The 22,174-nt window shown below is 42.8% G+C and overlaps 1 protein-coding gene across 11 annotated transcripts; it reads left to right on the forward strand.

The window, feature by feature from the left end:
- The first annotated feature begins 862 nt into the window (after nucleotides 1–862).
- DNAJC18 (DnaJ heat shock protein family (Hsp40) member C18) lies at nucleotides 863–21,876 on the forward strand. Of its 11 annotated transcripts, none has more exons than XR_014795119.1 (11): nucleotides 863–968; nucleotides 2,565–2,751; nucleotides 4,621–4,766; nucleotides 7,947–8,135; nucleotides 8,857–8,966; nucleotides 10,386–10,495; nucleotides 13,174–13,346; nucleotides 18,513–18,659; nucleotides 19,241–19,304; nucleotides 19,398–20,300; nucleotides 21,716–21,875. XR_014795119.1 is itself a non-coding variant. In XM_084885103.1 (9 exons), exons 1-8 carry the CDS (start codon nucleotides 929–931, stop codon nucleotides 18,635–18,637), a joined length of 1,080 nt encoding a protein of 359 aa, XP_084741229.1. In that variant the 5' UTR covers nucleotides 863–928; the 3' UTR covers nucleotides 18,638–18,659; nucleotides 19,241–21,875. The 11 variants fall into 11 exon arrangements, 4 of the variants coding, with proteins under 4 accessions (XP_084741229.1, XP_084741230.1, XP_084741227.1 ...); XR_014795121.1 differs by having other exon boundaries at nucleotides 21,752–21,868; XR_014795118.1 differs by having other exon boundaries at nucleotides 19,398–21,875.
- The last annotated feature ends 298 nt before the right edge of the window (nucleotides 21,877–22,174 follow it).

Raw genomic sequence — 22,174 nt, forward strand, 5'->3', positions numbered from 1 at the left:
GTCTTTCAGAGAAAAGGGAATGAGCCAAGGAAACTACTGGGGTGAAAGAGAGAAGAAAAGCCTCAGAAGGGCCCAGGAATATGAGGGGATGAAGGATAAAGAACAGCAAAGACCGACTCTAATAAGTACTTGCTCTTTTTTTTTTTCTTTCTCTACTCCTGACCTCTAGTGGTTCCTCTAATGACCTTGTGCCCAGTCTGCTCTCTAACCACAAAAATCTACTTCACTTTTCTACTTTTCGTGGCTCTTAAGTTCCCAGGGTTGGGTTCAGCATCCACAAAACCTGTCTCTGAATCTCCAACAGGCATTGATGTATATTTGTTTCTTTAAATTTTTATTTATTGATCTCAGAGAGAGAGAGAGGGAGGGAGGAAGGAAGAGAAACTTGCTTTTTATGCATTCACTATTTTTATTCTTTTATGTGCCCTGACCTGGGATGGAACCTGCAACCTTGGCATATCCCGATGATGCTCTAACCAACTGCGCTAACCAGCCAAGGCGCATTTATGTATATTTTAAAATGACATCTTGAGGAGAAAAATAGTCATACTGTCACGCTGTAGCTCATAGTTTGCAAAGCCTTTTCCAGGCAGAATCTCATCGCGCCTCCTTGAATGTCCCCAGTTTTAGGCAGAGCCAAAGCCACTCCCCTACTCTGCAGATGAGGAAAATCTGCGCCATGGTTTCCTGCTGTGAGCCACTAGCCACGCACCCTACAGGCCTCGCTTTCGCAAAGTAAGAACCCCTTACTCCTCAGCGTCTCCGACTGCCCCTTGCCTGGAGCCTGCCGGAAGTTGTAGTCCAATGTCCCGCAGCTTCCATGGATTGGACTACAATGACCAGCATGCCCCGCGCTTCTTGTCCCGCCCCCTTTTTTCAGCCTCAGGCGCCGGGGAGGTTCGGTTGACCTGCTGACTGGGAACCAGAAATGGCAGCTACTCTGGGCAGCGGGGAGCGCTGGACGGAAGGTACACTGTCTTAGGGCGGGACAGGGCAGGGTTCGGCAGAGATCAGGGATGGGGACCTTGAAGGTGTCCGAGGGCTGTGATTTGGGGCCTGAGATGAAGAATGGAGGCCTATAGGGTTCCGGATAAGGTGGTGGACCGCCCAGGGTAGGATGCAGAAACCAAGAGCGCTGGCTCAGGCTGAGGAACCGACCCGCAGCCTGAGTCATCCGTGAGGACTGGTTGCCTCCAGCCCCCAGCCCCGCCCCGCCAGGCCCCGCCCAGGCCCCGCGGCGGTCAGACGGCCTGCACCTGGGTGTCCGGAGGCCCCGCAGGCTATGAGGTCTCCCGCAGCTTTCTTTCCCGGCCCTCATCCTCGCTACCAAACTGGGCTGCTGGATCCTTGGTCTCAGTTTGCTCTTGTCTCTGCAGCCCGCATTAAGGCCGACAGGCCGGCTTTTTCTATCCCACAGTCAAGCAAAGAGTATTGATCCAATACCTATTTTGAATCCTGCATTATGCTTGCTGATCCCGCAGCAGGTACTTGACAGGCATGGGCCCCTGAGATCACAGAACTCTTAGTTCACTAAGGGAGTATGACAGGTACACAGCCAATTACAAAGCAGGGCCAGTAAGTCCTGGGCTATCCACAGTCCTGGGAAGCACACTGACAAGGAACCAAACATGGCCTGGTGTCAGAGGGGGCCTTATGGAGAAAGTGTTACATGTGATGACATCCCGAGTGGTTGGAGTTAGTCAGGCTGACCTAGTGGAAGAAAGTTGCAGGCAGAAGGAACAGAGAAGAGAGAAAGCACTGCTGATCTGAAAGGAGTTTGGTGTGGCTAGAACACAGACTGGCAACGAGCATGTGGTGAGAGATGAAGCTAGAGAGACACCTGAGCCCAGGATAAGAAAGTTGGGTAAGGAGCAGTGCATAGTCACGAGGGGGTGCTAAGCAGAAGGATGTTTTTAAAACCTTCCCCATATCCTCCAGATGGAACGTGAGTACTTGCCTTCTTTGACTGGATTACTCTGGTTCTCTTTACATTCTGCAGGTGTTATGATTAATTGAATTCTCTCCCTTTATGATGTCTTTATGATCAGGAGTAGATCTTACCTGTACATATCCTTGATCTATTTAAACAGTGTCTTAAACATTAATTTAAAATAATTGAATTCATCTCTATTTTAAAAGTGGTGGGGGGAATTGCAACAAAAACTATTCTTTTATAAGCAATGTCACTTCTGACCATGGACCACAGAGAATTCGGCTTCCCACAGCATTGCACTAAAGGCAAGGTATTGGGCAGACAACTCTTGAGCACCTTTTCTGGTTCTGAGTCAAAATTATTTGCTGACTGACCACTGTAGTTATGGTGGACATTATTATGCTCTATGTTTCTGTTACTATAACTTTTTCATGGTTGCCTCCATATTCTCTGTATTGTTTTCTCAAGGAAAATGTTTGTTTTTATATGGATGCTTAAAAGTCAGCACGATGTCAGTAGCCTAGCCCTCATCTGCTCATACCTACAAACAGCCTCCTGGGTGACTAAGGCAGGTAGCAAAGTTGATTTGGAGGTCAGACTGAGACCTAATGGAGGGGCTGTTGCTTTGCAGCTTACATTGATGCAGTTAGAAGAAACAAATACCCAGAAGACAGACCTCCTGAAAGTCATGATCCCTGTGGTTGCTGTAACTGCATGAAGGCGGAAAAGGAAAAGAAGTCCGAGAACGAGTGGAATCAGACCTGGCAGAGTGAGGGGAGTGCCACTTATACTAAGGAGCAGCTGCTTGGGGTACAAAGGTGAGCCTGTGATGGGATTAATTTAGTGATTTTTTGTAGAACATTCGTGCACTAGGGATGTGGGTGTCCCTCAGCCCAGCCTGCATCCTCTCCAATCAGAGACCCCTGGGGGGATGCTCCCCTGTCAGCCCGATTGCCCCAACTGCCCTCCCCTGCTGGCCTGGTAACCCCCAACTGCCCTGATTACCCACAACTACCCTCCCCTGCCGGCCATCTTGTGGCAGCCATCTTTGACCACATGGGAGTGGCCATCTTTGTTTGAGGGTGTGAGGGTCAATTTGCATAATATCTTTATTACATAGAATGCCTGGCACAATGTGCTATACTATTAGTATTGACTGCTATTGTTATTATTTATTATTATTTTTTTAATATATTTTATTTTTTACAGAGAGGAAGGGAGGGAGATAGAGAGCCAGAAACGTTGATGAGAGAGAAACATCGATCAGCCACCTCCTGCACATCTCCTACCCGGGGATGTGCCCGCAGCCAACGTACATGCCCTTGACCGGAATCGAACCCGGGACCTTTCAGTCCGCAGACCGACGCTCTACCACTGAGCCAAACCGGTTTCGGCTTATTATTTATTATTATTACTAGAGGCCCGATGCATGAAATTCATGCTAGAGTAGGCCTTCCTTCCCCTCACTGCTGGCACTGGCTTCCCTCTGGCACCCGGGACCTGGGCTTCCCTTGCAGCTTTGGCTTTGTCCAGAAGGATGTCCGGTCTAATTAGCATATTATGCTTTTATTATTATAGATTATTATTATTATTGAAGCATAATAGCTTCTTGGCCTTGGGCAGAACTAGGTAGAAATGGAGTAGTGGAGTGTAATTTGAGGTATCTTTCCTGCTTCTATAAGAGAGGCAGGAAAAATCAACTATTGATAGATATAACAGACATCTATATAACATTCTACCCCAAAACAGCAAAATACACATTCTTCCCAAATATATTTAGAATATTCTCCAGGATAGATAATATGTTAAGTCATAAAACAAGCTTCAGTAAATTTAAAATTATTAAAATCATACAGTGGCCTGCTTGGCCAGTGTGGCTCAGAGATTGAGTTTCAACCTATAAACCAGGAGGTTACAGTTCGATTCATGGTCAGGGCACATGCCTAGATTGCAGGCTCAATCCCCAATCGGGGGCCTGGAAAAGATAGCCGATTGATGATTCTCTCTAATCATTGATGTTTCTATCTCTCTTTGAAATATATATTTTAAAAAATTTTTTTAAATAAAAACTGCCGAAACCGGTTTGGCTCAATGTTTAGAGCGTCGGCTTGGGGACTGAATGGTCCCAGGTTTAATTCTGGTCAAGGGCATGTACCTTGGTTGTGGGCACATCCCCAGTAGGGGGTGTGCAGGAGGCAGCTGATCGATTTTTCTCTCTCATTGATGTTTCTAACTCTATTTCTCTCCCTTCCTCTCTGTAAAAAAATCAATAAAATATATATTTTCAAAAAGACAGCCATAAGAAAAAGAGAGGGAGAGAGAGAGAAATGCATAAAAATTAGGGTGGTTAGGTGTTTCTTCTAGCATTTCTCTTGTGGCTCAACTCTCAGGACCCTAGCCTGCACCTTGATAGTAAGAGTTAGCACAGTTGTTCTATTCACTTGCAGGAATATAGAAAGAATAAAATGTTATATGTAAAAATACTATGAAAGGCACTGAGTTCTCAGTGGGAGGACATTGTTAATGACTTTGAATGTTTCATTAATGTGTTCAGCAATTTTCTTTTAAATTTGTTTTAGGGCTCACCAGTTGGAGGGAGGATCAGTGTATTATTTTGCAATTACTTGTTAAAAAAAAAAAAAAAAGAGGCCTTTGTAGACATATATGTTTCTGATGTGTGTTTTTAGGATCAAGAAATGCAGAAATTACTATGAAATTCTGGGAGTTTCTCGAGATGCCAATGATGAAGAGCTTAAGAAAGCTTACCGAAAACTTGCCCTGAAATTTCACCCTGACAAGAACTGTGCTCCTGGAGCAACAGATGCTTTCAAAGGTCTGGTCCTGAATGAGGGCTTACTTCTGCCCTTCCTGTGATGTTCTCTCATAACAGGTTGTTTTCAGACTTTCCTGTAATTCCTTTACAAAGCCACAGCAGAGTTCTTTCCCCCTGCCACACCTCTTAAACAGTGATTATCAAAATAGCTTCCTCCTGTCTTCATTCACTTCACCTTAATTTCTTTTGGAAAAATATTTGGTTTCTTTGTTAAATACTTTTTGGAACTGTATATCCATTGATTACACAATATTTATTGAATATATATGTACCAGATGTCATGGTGAATAAAACAAACATGATTCCTCTCGTGGAACTTATAGGCTGGTGGCCGGTTGCTAGTAGGGCCCAGACAGCATTCCTAAACTTCTCTGGCCATGGAGCTCTTTGTTCATGAAACCTGTTATTAACATGTTCATATGAAAAATCTGTGTAAACTTTTCCCCATTGATTTCCATGATACTTTAAGAAACATTCTTAAAAATATTTTTGACCCAATACATAAATAAAAATCTTACTTCACTGGCAGTGAAGTCATTGACTCAGGCAAGGATTATCAATGGATGTTAAAACCAATGGATGATAAGTGGTTGTTGAATAGGATATTCATATGATGTCAAAGTATCACCCCACAGAATATTGATTACAAAAGGGGGAAATTACTTTATAATGGAGATATCTAACTGTCACCACTTTAACCAAATATTACTAGTACTAAAACAACCTAACATTATGTAGTATAGCACCTATGTGGTATTCTTGCCAAAATGTTTAACCTGAATTTAATATTGAGAAAACAATCAAAATATGAGACATTCTACAAAGAACACTGAGCTACTCTTCAAAAAGCTCAATATAATGAAAAGCAAGTAATTTGGAGAGACTGTTCTGGATTAAAATAAACTAAAGAGATGTAAAGCCAAATGCAGTACATAAACCTTGCATGGATTTATTGGGTAATAATGTTACTTTCTTAGCTGTGATAATGGTATTGTGATCATGTAGGAGAAGGTCTTTCTTTTTAGGAGACATATGTTGAAATATTTAGGGTGAAGTGTTATAATGTGGCCTACTTCCCATGGCTCAGCAAAAGAAATGTATATGTAATACGTATGTACGTATAGATAGAGAGTTAAGGAAAGCAATGTGGCAAAATTGATTAATTTAGGTTAAGGGTATACAGGTATTTATTGTACTCTTCTTCAACTTGTTTATAGATTTGAAATTTTTCAAAAGAAAAATTAAAAAATTATAGACTAGAGAAATTTAAGTCACCATTTGCCTCAGACTATGTGCCATTGTGAATCTAGTTCTCCCCACAGTTTCCACAAGGAAACAAATAGGTGACCAACCTTCTCTTTACACCTCCATGTAAGGCGCCTCACAGACCAATGCTGTGTCTTTGAAAAACCTGCCACATTTCAAGAAATGTTAATGTTTAAGCAACTTTATTTAGGTTTTTTTGTGTGTGTTTTTTTTTCTATTTAGCTGTTTTATTGCTGTAAATTTTTAATAATCACATAGGTAAAAGAATCATAAAGAAATGCTCTTTCTGACTGTGTTCTGATAGAGTTAACCGACTCGGAGGTAGGCAGGGGGTAGGGAGGCTTTAAAAGGTTCTCCTGCTCTAACCAGTTTGGCTCAGTGAATAGAGCGTTAGCTCGTGGACCAGAGGGACCCAGGTGTGACTCCAGTCAGGGACTCGTACCTTGGTCGCTGACTTCTCCCCAGCCTGGGCCCTGGTGGGGCTCATGCAGGGGGCAACCAGTTGATGTGTCTCTCTTACACTGATGTTTCTGTCTTTCCTTCTCTCTTCTAAAAATCAATGGAAAGCCAAAACCGGTTTGGCTCAATAGATAGAGCATCGGCCTGCAGACTCAAGGGTCCCAGGTTCGATTCCGGTCGAGGGCATGTACCTGGGTTGCGGGCGCCTCCCCAGTAGGGGGTGTGCAGGAGGCAGCTGATCAATGTTACTCTCTCATCGATGTTTCTAGCTTTCTATCCCTCTCCCTTCCTCTCTTTGGAAAATCAATAAAATATATTTTTAAAATAATAATAATAATAAAAAAATAAAAATCAATGGAAAAATATCCTCTGGTGAGAATTAACAAAAACAAACAAACAAAAAGGCTTTTCTGGGGGCATTCTTTAATTAGAGGTATGGATTATTTATTTAAATGAAATTGGACAAATGGGGAGGAGAGGTGATGATAAGCATATGTAATTTATTCAGTCTTTGATCTCTCATTAATTTCTAAAGACCATTTTGTAAAGGAAGCTGAATAAGATTATAAGAGTAAGGAGTTTGCTTTTAGCCAAACAATAATTTTACTGATTATTTCATTCAGGAGATTGTTTCTATACTTAAAGTAGAACACTACTACTTATGTATGAACTACCTGTAATAATAAAAGCATAATATGCTAATTAGACCAGACAACTGAACAACCTTCTGGATGTCATTCCAGATAAAAGCCCTGATGACAGAGGCCGAAGCAGAGGCAATTGGAGGTGATCAGGCAGGCGTAGGAGTGGTTAGGGGCTATCAGGCAGGCAGGAGACTGGTTAGGGACAATCAGGCAGGCAGTAGAATGGTTAGGCGTGATTAGGCAAGCAGGAGAACAGTTAGGGGCAATCATGCAGGCAGGAAAGTGGTTAGGGGCAATCAGGCAGGCAGGTGAGTTGTTAGGAGTCAGCAGTTCTGGATTGCAAGAGGGATGTCCTACTGCCAGTTTAGGCCTGATCCCCAGGGTAGGGGGACATCCCCCCAGGGGTCCTGGATTGCGAGAGGGTACAGGCTGGGCTGAGGGACCATCCCCCCTCTTCTATGCACAAATTTCATGCACTGGGCCTCTAGTTTCCAATAATAAGCTATAGCTCTCAAATGAAATAAGAACATTTTTGATGAATGAAAGCAATAGTTCTTAGTTCATCATGAGTGCAATGTTGTTTCTGGCTTTTCAAACTAGATCATGGAAAATTTTAAGGGCAAGCACTTTGGTGAACTTTCTAGGCCAAACACTTCCCTTAGGTCCCTGTGAAGTTATTCAGCACCAATCAACTCTGGGCTTTTCATTGTGGCTACTGTGATCACCCTCAGCATCCCACAAGGGAAATAGTTTAGCTATTTCAGCTATAGCAAAGACTATGTACTCAGGAACTCTTTTGTTTTGGTTGCAGCAATAGGAAATGCCTTTGCAGTACTTAGCAATCCGGACAAGAGACTCCGCTATGATGAATATGGAGATGAACAACAGGTGACTTTCACTGCCCCTCGAGCCAGACCTTATCATTATTACAGAGACTTTGAAGCTGACATCACTCCAGAAGAGTTATTCAATGTCTTCTTTGGAGGGCAATTTCCTACAGGTCAGTATCCCAAAATTATCATGAAAAAATTTATGTATCCGCAAGCTCTTGTTTGAAGATCTGAACAGAGGGACATGGTATGATGAAAACAGCAGGAATTTGGAATCAGGTGAACTGGGATTTGAAGCAAGTCTCTAGCCTCCAACTGTGCATGATTTTGACCAAATCACACAGTCTCTCTTATCCTGTTTCATCACCTGAAAAAATGGAGTTATTCATACCTACCTCACAGGGCTGCTGTGAGGATTAGATATTTTTAAGTGCTTTATAAATAAGTACCAAATTCCATTTGTTGTTATTATTATTGTTGTTGTTGCAAAATAGTAGCTATATAAAGATAAAAGTTAGAAAAGCACCACCAGAGAGTTGAAAATTGGGATAATTAAATGCCCAGGAAGTAAGATGAATTTTTTGAGTTGCTATTAAAGATTCTGATACTGGGCAAGGAAGCAGACAAGACTCATGGCCCAGATGCTCTTTCTTTACTCACCTTTTGGGGTTCCTCACTCACTGGTTATAAAGGACTATTTAAATAAAGGCAGGAGAGCTAAGCGCCTTCCATCTCCAGCTGGTTCACCTGGCTCACCTACTGCCCTATTTTTCTACTGGGTAAAATGGGACAATATTCTAACCACAGAGAACCTAATTGGAGGAAGGACCTTGGAAAGGCGGAAGAAGGGTTTGCCATATCACATACTAAAGGTTTTTCTTTCTTTTCCAGGAAACATTCATATGTTTTCAAACGTGACAGATGATACCCACTATTACCGCCGGCGCCACCGACATGAGAGGATGCAGACACGGAAGGAGGAGGAAGAAGATAAGCCTCAGGTACGTCGGGAGGACAGAACTGCTGCTCATAAACACTGTACTAAGCTGCCTTTATGGTATCTGATCATGTGTTAGAAATTTAACTTGAAAATATGTTACTGAAATGTGCTTCAGAAAAGCAGAGGCAATGAATGGTAAGAAGAACTGGGTAACTGACTCAAATAGGCCAGAATAGTAACTCTCTTACCTAGCCATCTTTGGTGGCTGTCCCAGGAAACTATTTCCCTTGTGGGATGCTTCAATGGAGGTTTTCCTGAATGCAGAAAATACAAATTACCAATTTAAGGTAAGAGATCTAGGAGGTCTCATGAAGCTCAAGGGCAGAAAGTGCAGCTGTGTCTCATGATAGATGAAAACCAGGCCCTAGGGTGCTGTCAGGCACCCACACAACTGTGCTCTCCGTGACTAGTTGGGGCCATATTATTTCCAGTTTTCCCACCTCTTTTCATCTGCTTTGTTCTCTGTAATCAGCCTGGTTTGTCATAATTCCCTTTGCAAATGGCCAATCCCCAGTGCCTAAGAGTGACTATCTAGCAGTCACTGGTGATAGATCTCAATCTCAGACTCCTGTAGGGTGGGGAAGGTGATTATCCTTGCCAGGTTAGATGTCCCCCAGTCTGTTCAGCTGTGACCGATAACGAGGTTATATAATACTAACATGACCCCAGAGAGTTACAGTCTGGGCAGACTCACCCAGAGTGTCTGCTTCCCAGACCGGTTTGGCTCAATGGATAGAGCGTCGGCTTGGAGACTGAAGGGTCCCGGGTTCGATTCCGGTCAAGGGCATGTACCTTGGTTGCGGGCATATCCCCAGTATGGGGTGTGCAAGAGGCAGCTGATCGATGACGCTCTCTCATCGATGTTTCTAACTCTCTCTCTCCCTTCCTCTCTGTACAAAATCAATAAAATATATTTTTTAGAAAAGGGGAATACAGGAGAATTACTGGGTGTCAATCAGGTTGTAGGTGGGCCTCCTTCAAATTTCTCAGCAGAAAGAACAGAGTTGTTTGATACTTCTCTGCAAAGAATAGCCTTCCCAAAAAAGCCTTGCGCTTTGGGCGGTGCACTGGTAATTTGTATTTTCTTCTATATATATATATATATATATATATATATATATATATATTATTGATATTTTACAGAGAGGAAGGGAGAGGGATAGAGAGCTAGAAACATCGATGAGAGAGAAACATCGACCAGCCACCTCCTGTACATGCCCCACCAGGGATGTGCCCGCAACCAATGTACATGCCCTTGACAGGAATTGAACCTGGGACCTCTCAGTCCATAGGCTGACGCTCTATCCACTGAGCCAAACCGGTTTCAGCTAATTTGCATTTTCTTTGGGAAAAGAATCTTATTTTCTATAAGCTTTATATTGATGAAGAACACTTACACCAAATATATTTTCTTTTCCAGAATACGTATTCTGCATTTATTCAATTACTTCCAGTTCTTGTGATTGTGATTATATCTGTAATTACTCAGCTGCTAGCTACTAATCCACCATACAGTCTATTCTACAAATCGTAAGTCAAATATTTATGAATCTTAACAACAATCTGAATGGTAAAAGATTTGAAGGTTTTTCCTATACATAACTAACATTTCATTTCACCTTTTGTTATAAAAGCACAGATTTTGTAACTTAAAGGAACAGTTGGATAGTAATAGTGCAAAGATTACCAAAAATACTGCAGGCAGTTTCCAGTGTGCTCAGGATATGGATTGTTTTGTTGTACAGCGACATCATCTGGTCAGTTGCAAGACAGCAACAACTGGCTTCTGAAGGATTAATAAAATAACTCCAAGTTCAGATTAAATCCTTATTACACCATGTTAGAAAGGGCCTACTGAGCTTGTGATAGGATTGCTGGACTCCCCCGCCCTCTCCCTCCTGGGTCTGGGAACACAGTAACTGAGATCCAGTGATTTTAAATTTAAGAAATTACAAACATAGTATATTTATTCATAATAAGGCTCCATAGAAAACCATAGGATCACATTCTTTTGCTGAAAATATAGAAAACCATTGTAATTTTGTATTGCATGCAGATTATGAGCTCTCATAGGAATATTTTAATTTCTTCCATTCATTATTTCAATTAATTCATTTTTCAAAGTTAGTCCCCAGAGCATAATCAGCATCAACTGGCAACATGTTAGAAATGCATACTCTTGCCCTAGCTGGTTTGGCTCAGTGGATAGAGCATCGGCCTGCAAACTGAAAGGTCCCAGGCTCGATTCCAGTCAAGGGCACATGCCCATGTTGTGGGCTCGATCCCAAGTGAGGGTCTTGCAGGAGGCAGCGATCCATGATTCTCTCTCATCATGGATGTTTCTCTCTCTCCTTCTTCTTTCCTGTCTGAAATCAATAAAAATATATTTTTAAAAAACACACAAATATATTAGAAATGCATACTCTTAGGTTTTACTCCTTATCTATGGAATCAGAAACTCTGAGGATGAGAACCTCAGTGTCGTTTCTTTTAATCCTCACCCAAGGATATTTGGGTATTTTTTCTATTGATTTCTAGAGAGTAGAAAGGAGGAAGGGGGGGGGGGGGGCGAGGAGGGGAGAAGAGAGGGAGAGAGAGAAACACCATTGTGAGAGAGACACATAGATTAGTTGCCTCCCGCACGAGCCCCTACTGGGGCTGGGGAATCTGCAACTGAAGCACATGCCCTTGACCAGAAATCAAACTTGCAACCTTTCAGTCTGCATCCTGATATTCTAATCTAACCACTAAGCAAAACTGGCCAGAGCAGTGACCTAAGTTTCAATGAGCCTTCCAGATTATCCTGGTCCAAATGAAGGTTCAAGAATCATTATTTTAAAAAATTAATCATGATAAATTAGTCATTATTTATTATTATAGTTTAGCAGACAAAAACCTTACAAAATGCAGTCGGTGAGGCAATACATAATAGGAAGAATCTTTTTTTTAAGACTTTTTTTTTGTCCTCACCCAATGATATGTTTTTTATTGATTTGAGAGAGAGGGAGAGAAACGTCGATATGAGAGAGAAAAATTGATCGGTTGCCTACTGTACACACCCTGACCCAGAATCAAATCCGAAACCTAAGTATTTGCCTGACCAGAAATCTAACCGGTAACCTTGTGGTGTATGGGGCAACACTCCAACCAACTGAGCTGCCCAGCCAGGGCAATAGGAACAGTCTTTGTTGATGATCACTATAGGCTGAAAACTATCATTTTAAGTCAATATCTTCATTTACAAAGAAGAAATCTGAGACTCAGAGATAGGTCATTACTATTAGATTACATTGGCCTGATTCCCTCCATTTCCTGACTTCCCAAGTTTTTCCATATGCTACTGCTACCTCCTTTCTTGTCAGGTAGTGGGGCAGTCAGAAACCTGCTAACAGCTTCCCAAAGGGAGGTGAGAGCAGTCATGGCCTGAGCTCTGAGACATTCGGCAAGATCCTTAAGTAGAGAGGGCAAAGGAGAAGGCTGGGAAAAGGTCAACTATAACTCGTTTGAGATAGAATTTGTCCAGTTTGAGTAAAATCACCTTGCATTGTGCACATTGCTGTCACATTGTTTTCACTGGAATTTGAGTTCCCTTCTAAACTACTCTATGGTTAGAATTTAGTTAACCCAGACCTGCCAATGTTTCTCACCGGACATACCATTGGATATCTTAGACCACAGAGAGTTAACCCAGAAGCATCATTCAATTTTTTTTTCTTAATTTTTTGCAGTTATCACTGAGCAGCTATGTTTGTAGGTTTTATTTTGTCCTAAAGATTGATGCTAGGTGTAAGCTATCTGGCTATTTATAAACAGTGTATTGTAACAATCAGTTTATTCGACCAACATTTACCAATAGCCTATTCTGTGCCAGGTACCATGCTAATCCTACACAATATCCAAATTGTTTTTTAAGCATTAGCATTCTACTTTTAGCATCGAAAGCAATATAAGCGGGGTGGCTTCTTTAAGAGAATAAAGTAACTATGCTGAAGTGAATCCACAGTATGAACATGTTCATAGAACAGCAATAATGACAACATTACAATCACTTCTGTGCTAGGGAAGTTACAAATGTTAGGTGCATTAGACAACAACATCCACATCTGCCCTTTGAAGCGGTAACTGTGACCATGAGATCTGTGCGGCCGGTGCTGAGTAACATTGCCAAACATAACAAGCTTCCCTGAGCCCCTCTCTCCATGTTTCAGGACCATGGGCTACACCATTTCTAGAGAAACCCAGAACCTGCAGGTGCCTTACTTTGTGGATAAAAACTTTGATAAGGTCTACAGGGGAGCATCTCTGCGTGAGCTGGAGAAGACGATAGAGAAGGATTACATCGATTACATCCAGACGAGCTGCTGGAAGGAGAAACAACAAAGTAAGAGACTCTAAAAGGAGCTTTAGCTGGTGGCCATGCTTCCAAAAGGCATCCCCAGCTTCCTGACCCCTCCTCTCCTTGTTTGGGTCGCACATACTTATATGAACAGAGAGAGGACAGAGGCCCATTCAGGATACTCTAAAAAAGGGAAGTTTATTGACAGGACACATGTAGCCAGGACTTGGAAATCTTAGTCGCTTTTTTGTCTTTCTGCCTCCGAGTCTCTACTTCTCTCTGCCCATCTGCCCCTCTCTCCTCTCTACCAACTGCCCTCTTTTGCTTCCTCAAGCTCTCCTCCTTCATAACCTTATCTTGCCATGGTCAGTCTTCCAACTCCTCTAGCCACCCCAGTTATTGGCCCCTTTCTACATCACAAGCTTCCTCTGGAAGTTCTCCTGGCTACCTGGTTTGGTCCACTTTCCTAATTCCCAATCCCTATAGGGAAATCTGTCTGATCCAGTCTAACTTTATTTTTCTTTTTAAAGAATAGTTTATTGATTTTTCAAGAGAGAGGAAGGAAGGGGTGGGGGGGGGGGGGAATCTATGTGAGAATGCAACATCCATCGGCTGTCTCCTGCATGCCCCAGAGATAGAGCCCACAACCCAGCCATGCGCCCTTGAATCTGAAACCCCCTGGCGCCTGGGACAATGCCTAACAACTTCGGCCAGGTCCAGCCTACTTTTTGAGCCAAATCAAAGGTTTGCAGGCTGTTGGCATTGAGTCACATGCCCCCTCCCTTCCCCTCGTGTCGGCTTAGGCTACAGAGAACAAAAGGGACCCTCCCTGGGTCTGCCCCGTCAGTATGGGTGAGTCTGAGAAGGCCTTCTCTCCGTTTCCCTCGAGAAGACAGTTTGGGTAACAGTGTCTGTCACTTGGCTTTTTAATTTCAGTGAGTATTAATGGGGAGTGCTGGTAGCTAGAGTAGCTCTGTCTCTCAGCCAAGTTCACTTTTCATCCCACTTGAATTCTACATACACACAAATTCACACACACATGCACAAGTACCATTAATAACTATTATACCATTAATAACTATTTATTATAAAACTTGGCTTTGGTTAATTTTTTAAAAACAAGCTCTCATTTTTAAAAACGTGTACTGGGTATTATTAAACATCTAAAAGTGTCTGATAAAATTAGCTCTTCAGTCACAGTGCTGCTAAGCCCTTGCTGACCCATCATGCATCCCAGCCCCACCCCCATGTTAATCTCTCCTTCCTGTGTGTTCTTAAAGCACTTTGCCCAGCCTGTCAACAGAGTACTGCTCTCATAGTGTTAGTGTCCCGTAGGCACATGTCTCCATGCTGGACTGTGGGTCTCTGAGGACAAGAACCATGTCTTATTAATTTTGTGTCTCAGGCACCTGGCCCTTGTTTCAGAACAGGTGTTCAGCAAGTGTCTTCTGAAGAGAGGATTCTCAGAACTGGAAAACAATGAAAATGCTGAGGCTTAGGAATCACAGAACAGGGTTAGTGTCCTAACCCTAGTCCTTAGGGACCTTGTCTCTGCCCCCAACATGCAGCTGGACTCTCAGGTGCATTCGGAGCATGGTAGGCAATGACTCTGGGATGCAGGGGGAATTAAGCAGGAGGAAGTTGTTTTTTTATTGAGAAGTCTGGGGGTTCAGAAAGTACCCTACCTCATGTTAAACTAGGTTTTGCAAGATTTTAAAAAATCAGAAAAGAAAATGGAGCAAGATAAAGGCCTTTGACTAAAAGGCCATATATTTGTGGATCCAAATCACATAAAGGCCATAGTGTGTGTCCTGAACACTCCCCATGTTTTGGACCCTGGGAGGGTTTGAAACGGGTTGCTTTCTACAAGAACTGGATGCAAATCTGCATTTCACATTGTTCAGACACACACACATACCCCAACGGGAACTATGCAAAGAGCTTATAATAAGGATTGCACCCACTATAAGGTGGCTTCTAGGCTTTTGTCCTCATCCCCATGAGGCCTAGTTTCGGGGTTTTGCGGTCTCCAGATATAAATAAAAATCCAGTGAGTAAACATAATGCATGTACCCACAAGTTCTAAATGGGGTTATCAGCACACATCCCTTAAAAATCTATTTCTGGTATTTAAGGATGGTGATGGTTGTCCGTAGCCTCCACACAACCCAAGTGCCATTTGAGAACCAGCAGCATCTGCCCTCTGGTTCCAGCAGCAAGTGCAGCCAACAAGGTTAAATTTAGCACTTGGAGATTGTAAAAATAAACCCACTTGAGAACAAAGTTCACTCTTGGCAAAATACTGAGTGGAAACTGTTTTTAGTAAAATTAGCCATTATCTTTTTAAATCTTTTGTTCATGTCTTTGCTCTCCCTGAGAATGCTTAATCTGAATGAACTTCTATGAATAATCCTTTAATATGAATACAATTGCCCTGTTTTCTCCTTCACAGCTGCATCTAGATAACAAACCTGATGCCAGGGGAAGTGGCCATGCCACTGGGCTGGGATGGACCAAAGCAATAGGCAGGAACTGCCTCCTGGCCTGTCTGAACTGATCTGAGGTCCTCTCCAGGCCCTGGAGCAGGGTCGCAGAGTGGGTAGAAGCTTAGGCTTTGAAATGGGGACAAATGAACTTCTTCCTAGGGAGGTTCTATGGATAACAGAAGATGATATGGGCATAACGCTTACCATGGTGGTGGAGCCCTTGCTTGCTAGACTGGATGCAGCACTGTCTCATGGGGCTGGCTCATAAGTGTGGCTGGGATCTGTTGGAGTCTTCCAACTGTCAAGAGTCTGATCTGAGCTTTTGTGCAGAGTTCTCTTGGGAGACGTTCTGGGACTTGCTTCTGTTGACAATTTGCCTGAGTTCGTTTACCTTGAAGACTCAAGCTCTGTCCAATTACACTGGCATTGAGGGCAAGGGAAATATTTTACAAAGAATAAAAGATGTTCTTTTGATACTGTCCCTCCCAAAGATTTTTTTCTTAGAAGTTATTGAATATTAACAGAACTTGTAAAAAGTAACATATTCATTAGTTGACCTTTTGCTTCATCAAAGGGCAAAAGAATTCACTGGCAGTTTAGAGAGAGGTTTCTTTAAGCATGGTGGTAAGGTGTGGGACATGGTTCCTTGAAACACTGACCTTGTGCAAGGTCATTGCTCTGGAGCAGGGGTCTCAAGCTCTACAGCATTGAAACCCAGTTTCATTGAATTTTACAAGAAGTAATGTGGCGTTTTGAGAAAGGCATTCATATATGTACAGTTATCTTTCACCAGCTTGCTACTGTGGTCTTCAGTGTAGAAAATATAATAGTAAGAATCTCCGAAACCGGTTTGGCTCAGTGGATAGAGCGTCGGCCTGCAGACTGAAAGGTCCCAGGTTCGATTCCGGTACCTTAGTTGCGGGCATATCCCTGGTGGGGGGTGTGCAAGAGGCAGCTGATCAATGTTTCTCTCTCATCGATGTTTCTAACTCTCTATCCCTCTCTATTCATCTCTGTAAAAAATTAATAAAATATATATTTTTAAAAAAGAAAATAGTAAGAATCACTAGCCTTAATGTTTTCTGAATGTGATGTCAGGCAATGAGGCATTTAGATAAGCTTGGTAAGCCAAAAATCTAAGGAAATTAAAAAAAAAAAATTAAAAAGGATGAGAAGGAAGAAGGAAAAACACCCTAAGAAAATCATTTAAAGGAAAAGCAAAGCCACAGAATCTGTTCTGTACACTGATGTAACTGTGATTCCAGAGAACCAAAGGGATAGACTGATTTTATAGAGGCCTCCTAAACAGCTTCCCACATGCCAAAGGAGCCAGAGAAATGGAGCTAATGCCACACGCTGGGCAGGACCTAAGAGCTTTCACTTGGGTGCAGCACATGATCCTTGTGAAGCCAAGGCAAGCTCTGGCCAGCAGGCCCTGCAGGCACTGCACCAAGGGGAGAGAGCGCATTGTTCTGAAGCCTAGGAGGCCGCTCTTTGCCAACAACTGCTGGGCGAGGGCCCAGACCCTGAGCCCTCATTGTAGAGGAAGGGTTTTCATGCATAGCCACCCCTCACCCTGGAGTCCTGCACTTAATCCGCACTCTGGGCCTTACTTGGTGTAAATAGAATCATTGTGAGCAGAAATGCCAGACAGTGTTTTGTGTTGATAGAAGCTTATTCAGAAACCAGTGCCCATTGTTCCCCCTGTCTAAGTATTAATTCCTGTGTCCAGGCAGCTTGCTGATTAACGACAGGTGCCTCTGGTTCCACCAAGGAAAACAAAACCTGTCGGCAGATGATTAAGAATGGATAGCACATCTCCAAATGATTAAAATGGCATTTCCACAAGTATGGTCATTTCAACATTGAGTAGCTACCCACTGTTGGAGGTTTTCAGAGGCCACACAGCCCATCCAAGCATGCCATCCTATTCATACATGTCTCTGGAGGTGCTTTTCAGGCCTTCCCTCCTAATATTACCTCTGAAACTTTACAAAAGAATAAAAAGTAGAGGCAGCCAACCACTGTTGAATTGGGGAAGACAGCAGAGATTATGTTCTGGTTAAAAATAGAATGTCCTTCTCCACCATTAAGAGAAAATGAAATTCCTTTAGTCAAGGAGACAAAAGTCACCAGATCCAGATGATTTCACTTTTTAAAGGGCCCGGCTGCCTCTGGCCTTTGAATCAGGGACTCCACATGTGGTGAGGGAATGAAGAAAGCCGCCAGCTTTCTCTAGCAGGCTTACCCACCAGAAGTAGGTGCATCAGTTAGTGTGTATGAATTATGATCCAGCAATGCAAGGGAAAGAATGAAGCAGCTGTCTTTGTTTCAGATGACAGGAACAGGCGATTGGACTCCATTCTCTCCCAACTGCCATCTGAATACCATTTGTAGAAGGACCATGAAACAGTCTCCTCTTACTGCACATGTGCAGGCTTCCCAACTCCGCTGCCAAATGTTCTATTGATAAGAACTAAGCCCTGTGCTTTTATAACGAAGCACAGATCCTGTAGCTCTCTAGGACCACAGGTGTCCTTTAATCCTCAGCACCTGGTGTAGTATAGCTGCCTGGTACTGTTTCTTGAATAAATTCCTGTTTCTTAAATATAATTGAAAGAGAAAGTATTAAATAAAGTAAAAGAAGCTTTGATTCCAGAAATATAGATATGAAACAAAGGGCCTCACGTCTTTTGATGAATTGGTTCTCTCTTTTATCTTTCAGAGTCCGAGCTGACCAATTTGGCAGGATTATACAGAGATGAGCGACTGAAAGAGAAAGCAGAGTCGCTGAAACTTGAAAACTGTGAAAAACTTTCCAAACTTATTGGCCTACGCAGAGGTGGCTGAGAGGATGATAGCTCTGCACAGGGTCTGGGTTTTGCTACTTGTTACTATTTATGTTCCTAATTCCATTTTATAATACAAAATTAGGAAATGATGAACATTTTACAATTTGCTAACTTTATTTGGTGGGCCGAGCTGAAAGCGCTTGAGCATGGAGCCAGACTTGTCATCACAGAATCCTTCCTGGGGATCGGCTCCAGGGCCAGGAGCAGTTCATCTAAGTTGAATTAATGACAAAGTGTTGGATTCAGCCCTCCTGCTCCACACCTGTCTGCCTCTAGGAATGTAGTTCAGGGCGTCCCAGAGCAGATTCATGTATTATTCTTTTTTTCTCTTCTTCGCTAACCATGCATTCCTAGGCAGAGCCAAAGCAGCTTAATATTAGTTGTTTACAAAGTGCACCAAGAATTATATCTCTCCCTTCATGAGAGTCCCCCCAGGATTCAGCCTTTGGAACATACTCCTCAGATTTCCACTTTCTAAGGGGAATGTGGTGAAATGTAAACTATTGTAGTCAATAGTTTCCTATTTTCCTAATCCCTATTCAGAGTTACTAGAAAAATGCCTGATTTTAGTTTTTTACTTCCTTAATTGTCTCTCTTGCAGAGGGACCAGAAATTAAGAGCTATTGAGTGAAACAGCTCAATGGAAGCAGGGGCCAAGGATGAAGGTAAAATATAACATCAGTCTCAGCTTCTCACTGAAAGTTCTCTAGTCCATCATAGAACCCAGAGAATGTTCTTTTTGCCATTTCCCCTTGCAGCATCACAGGAGCTGAACAGAGGAATTGTGGTCAGACTAAGAGGAAGCACTGCCAGCTAACTGGACTATTTGCTCAAGCCTAGAGAGAGCGGGGAGAGACCTTTCCATGGCTCTGGGGATCTGGTTTTGGCTCCAGCAGTCCTTTGTCTAATCCTATAGTTTGTGAAATGAGATGCTTTTTCCTATAGTCAACATACACTGAGTGCCTGGGATGAAGCAAGGGCACTTACATGCATTTCCCTACTTTAGCCTCCTCACAGCTCTGTGAAGTGGACATGTTTTTATGAATGAGAATATTGACCCGGAGAGGATGAAAGGTTAACCTGGGTCACATAAGCAGTAATGGCAGAGCTAGATGGAGGTCTGATTATCAAGTAGAAAGTGTGAGATCATCCTCATTTCTCAGGTCATTCTAGCCAGATTGATAAAGCTGAATCTTTCCCAAAGATGTCCCAGCCCCCTTTCCTCTGACCCTGTATCCTTTCTGTGGCAGTCCATCGTCCATTCAGGACACCTTTCCCCCTGTCTTAGGAACCAAGGCTCCATGCCAATTTTGTATACAAAACAAAAGGTCCCTCAGAGGCAGGTGACAAGGAAGGAGTAAATTGCTTCCTGGGCCATGTAATCCCAGACTTCCTGCAGAGCCCAGACTTCCTGCAGAGCCCAGCTGCGGGAGCTGCCTAGATTATCAGGAGTCCGAACCTGGAAGGATCAGTAAGTGACTGTGGTCTACATTCATGTTTTCTTCAGGATGGAAGAAAAATTCCTGTTGGAAGGAGACTGCATGAAAACTGATTTCCAGAGTGGAGTTTCTCCTTTCAGATGCACGGCCATGATTCAGACAGATGTGTCTAGCATGGTTCAACAAGTGGACATTCCACAGGGTCAGGAGATGCCTCCAGAGGTAAAGAGTGGGTCTTTAGTGGCTGGTGGAGGACAACTGCTCAGTTGTGGGGAGGAGCAGCTCCAGAGATAATCAGATTCTGCTGCCCAACTATGTCTCTCCTCCTGGATTTGGGGGGCTTTCTTGACTCCCTCTGAGTGACAGAGGGGGTTTACACAGTAAAATGTGCCTGTGAGCCAAACAGGCTTATAGAACATTTTCCTGTGCACACCAAAATCAACGCTCTCCTCTCAACCCCAACCTCTGGGCCATAAATTAAACTGAATTGACAGGTTAGAAAACCCTACTGTAGATGCCCCTGAAGAATGTGGCCACACATTTTATAGATTTCATGGCAGACATTAGTTATCTGTGATGATACTAAATAGAGGCAATACTAACTCCAATAAATGTCAGACCTATTGTCTGTCTTTATAGAACTGATAGTACTATTTATTACCTAGTAGACCACAACACTCACATCTGGTTTTCCTCAAGAGAATATTTGCATTTGGTTAAAGGATAGTTTAATCTATTTGGTACAGTCCAGAATATTGTTAAACTAAAATTTCATAGGTTATATTTTAGATGGGTTGCCTACATGGCGGTAATATGATTTTCCTCTAGCCGACATCCTTTGGAAGGTTTCCTAGTCATAGATAAGCTCTTTAGGTAAGGCTTATTCTTGCTGTCAGAACTTGGTGTGCAGCGCTATACTGTGTCTATGAGCATTAGAACAGCTTGAAGATGTGTAATGGGAGAAGGGCTAAGAAATAAGGCTTGAGGCTCAAGCAAAAATGGAAGCTCTCATCATTAGGATGATAGTGCTCTTTGCACTGCATGATCAGCAGTGAGGAGGGGAGCGGGAAAGTCCTCACCACAAAGGACACTACAGCTTGAAGGAATCCATGACCCCTGATGAGCAACCCTGGGGTTCATCTGCTCAAACCAGAAAATGTCTGAACTTCCTTATCAGCTCCAGGCCTCACAGGTTGGAAGAAGTGACCAGTAAAAAATGCAATTGCTTTGCTTTCTGTTGGAAACTATTAAAAATTACACTGAACTCCAAACCCAACTGGAACATGAGATCCAACAGTCTGGCCAAGCTATGTGTTATTCTCATTTCATCCTCACACTCAGGACACGCTTTGTGAGGAGGCACTTTGGGGATTCTAGAAGGTTTCTGTTACAACTAGCCACACATGCAAGTAGTCTCTGCATGCATAATCCTCACTGGAGCTAGCAGTTAATCAGTATTTATTTTGAATTCATTTAAGGTGTAAGCTTAGTTTTCTAATACACTTGTTTTTGGAAAGGGCCAAGTTATTGTACATCTTATTTTTTGAGCCTGCGTTGTTAATACCTCATGCAATGACCACCAAGTAACCACATACCCGTGTGTTAGATATTAATTACATCATTTGCATCCCATTCAGTATTTGGAATTAAAGATGTGAATGTTCTGTGACCAGAACCAGGTTTGATACAGATGGAATCAGCTCCGGTGGAGTCCTGAGAAATCTGGTCGCCTGATCTGCTGCATCTGAATTAATTGTATTTTAACACAGAAAGAAATTAAAAGATTTTATATATAAAATGAGGCTTTGTTTTTCCTTTCTTGTTTTTAAATACATTTTTTATTAATTTCAGCGAGAAAGGGAAAGGAGGAGATAGAAACATCAATGATGAGAGAGAATCATTGATCGGCTGCCTCCTGTATGCCACTGAGGATGAAGCTGGCAACCCGGACATGTGCCCTGACTGGGAATTGAACCATGACCTTCTGGTTCATAGGTTGATGCTCAACCACTGAGCAGCACCGGCTGGGCCTCCTATCCTTTTACCTTTGCCCATGGCACCTTTCAGCACTGCATATTGCCTGACTCCTTGAAGCC

This window comes from Pipistrellus hanaki, assembly GCF_964339955.1.
Source record: "Pipistrellus hanaki genome assembly, chromosome: 5".
Classification (NCBI taxonomy): Eukaryota; Metazoa; Chordata; class Mammalia; order Chiroptera; family Vespertilionidae; genus Pipistrellus; species Pipistrellus hanaki.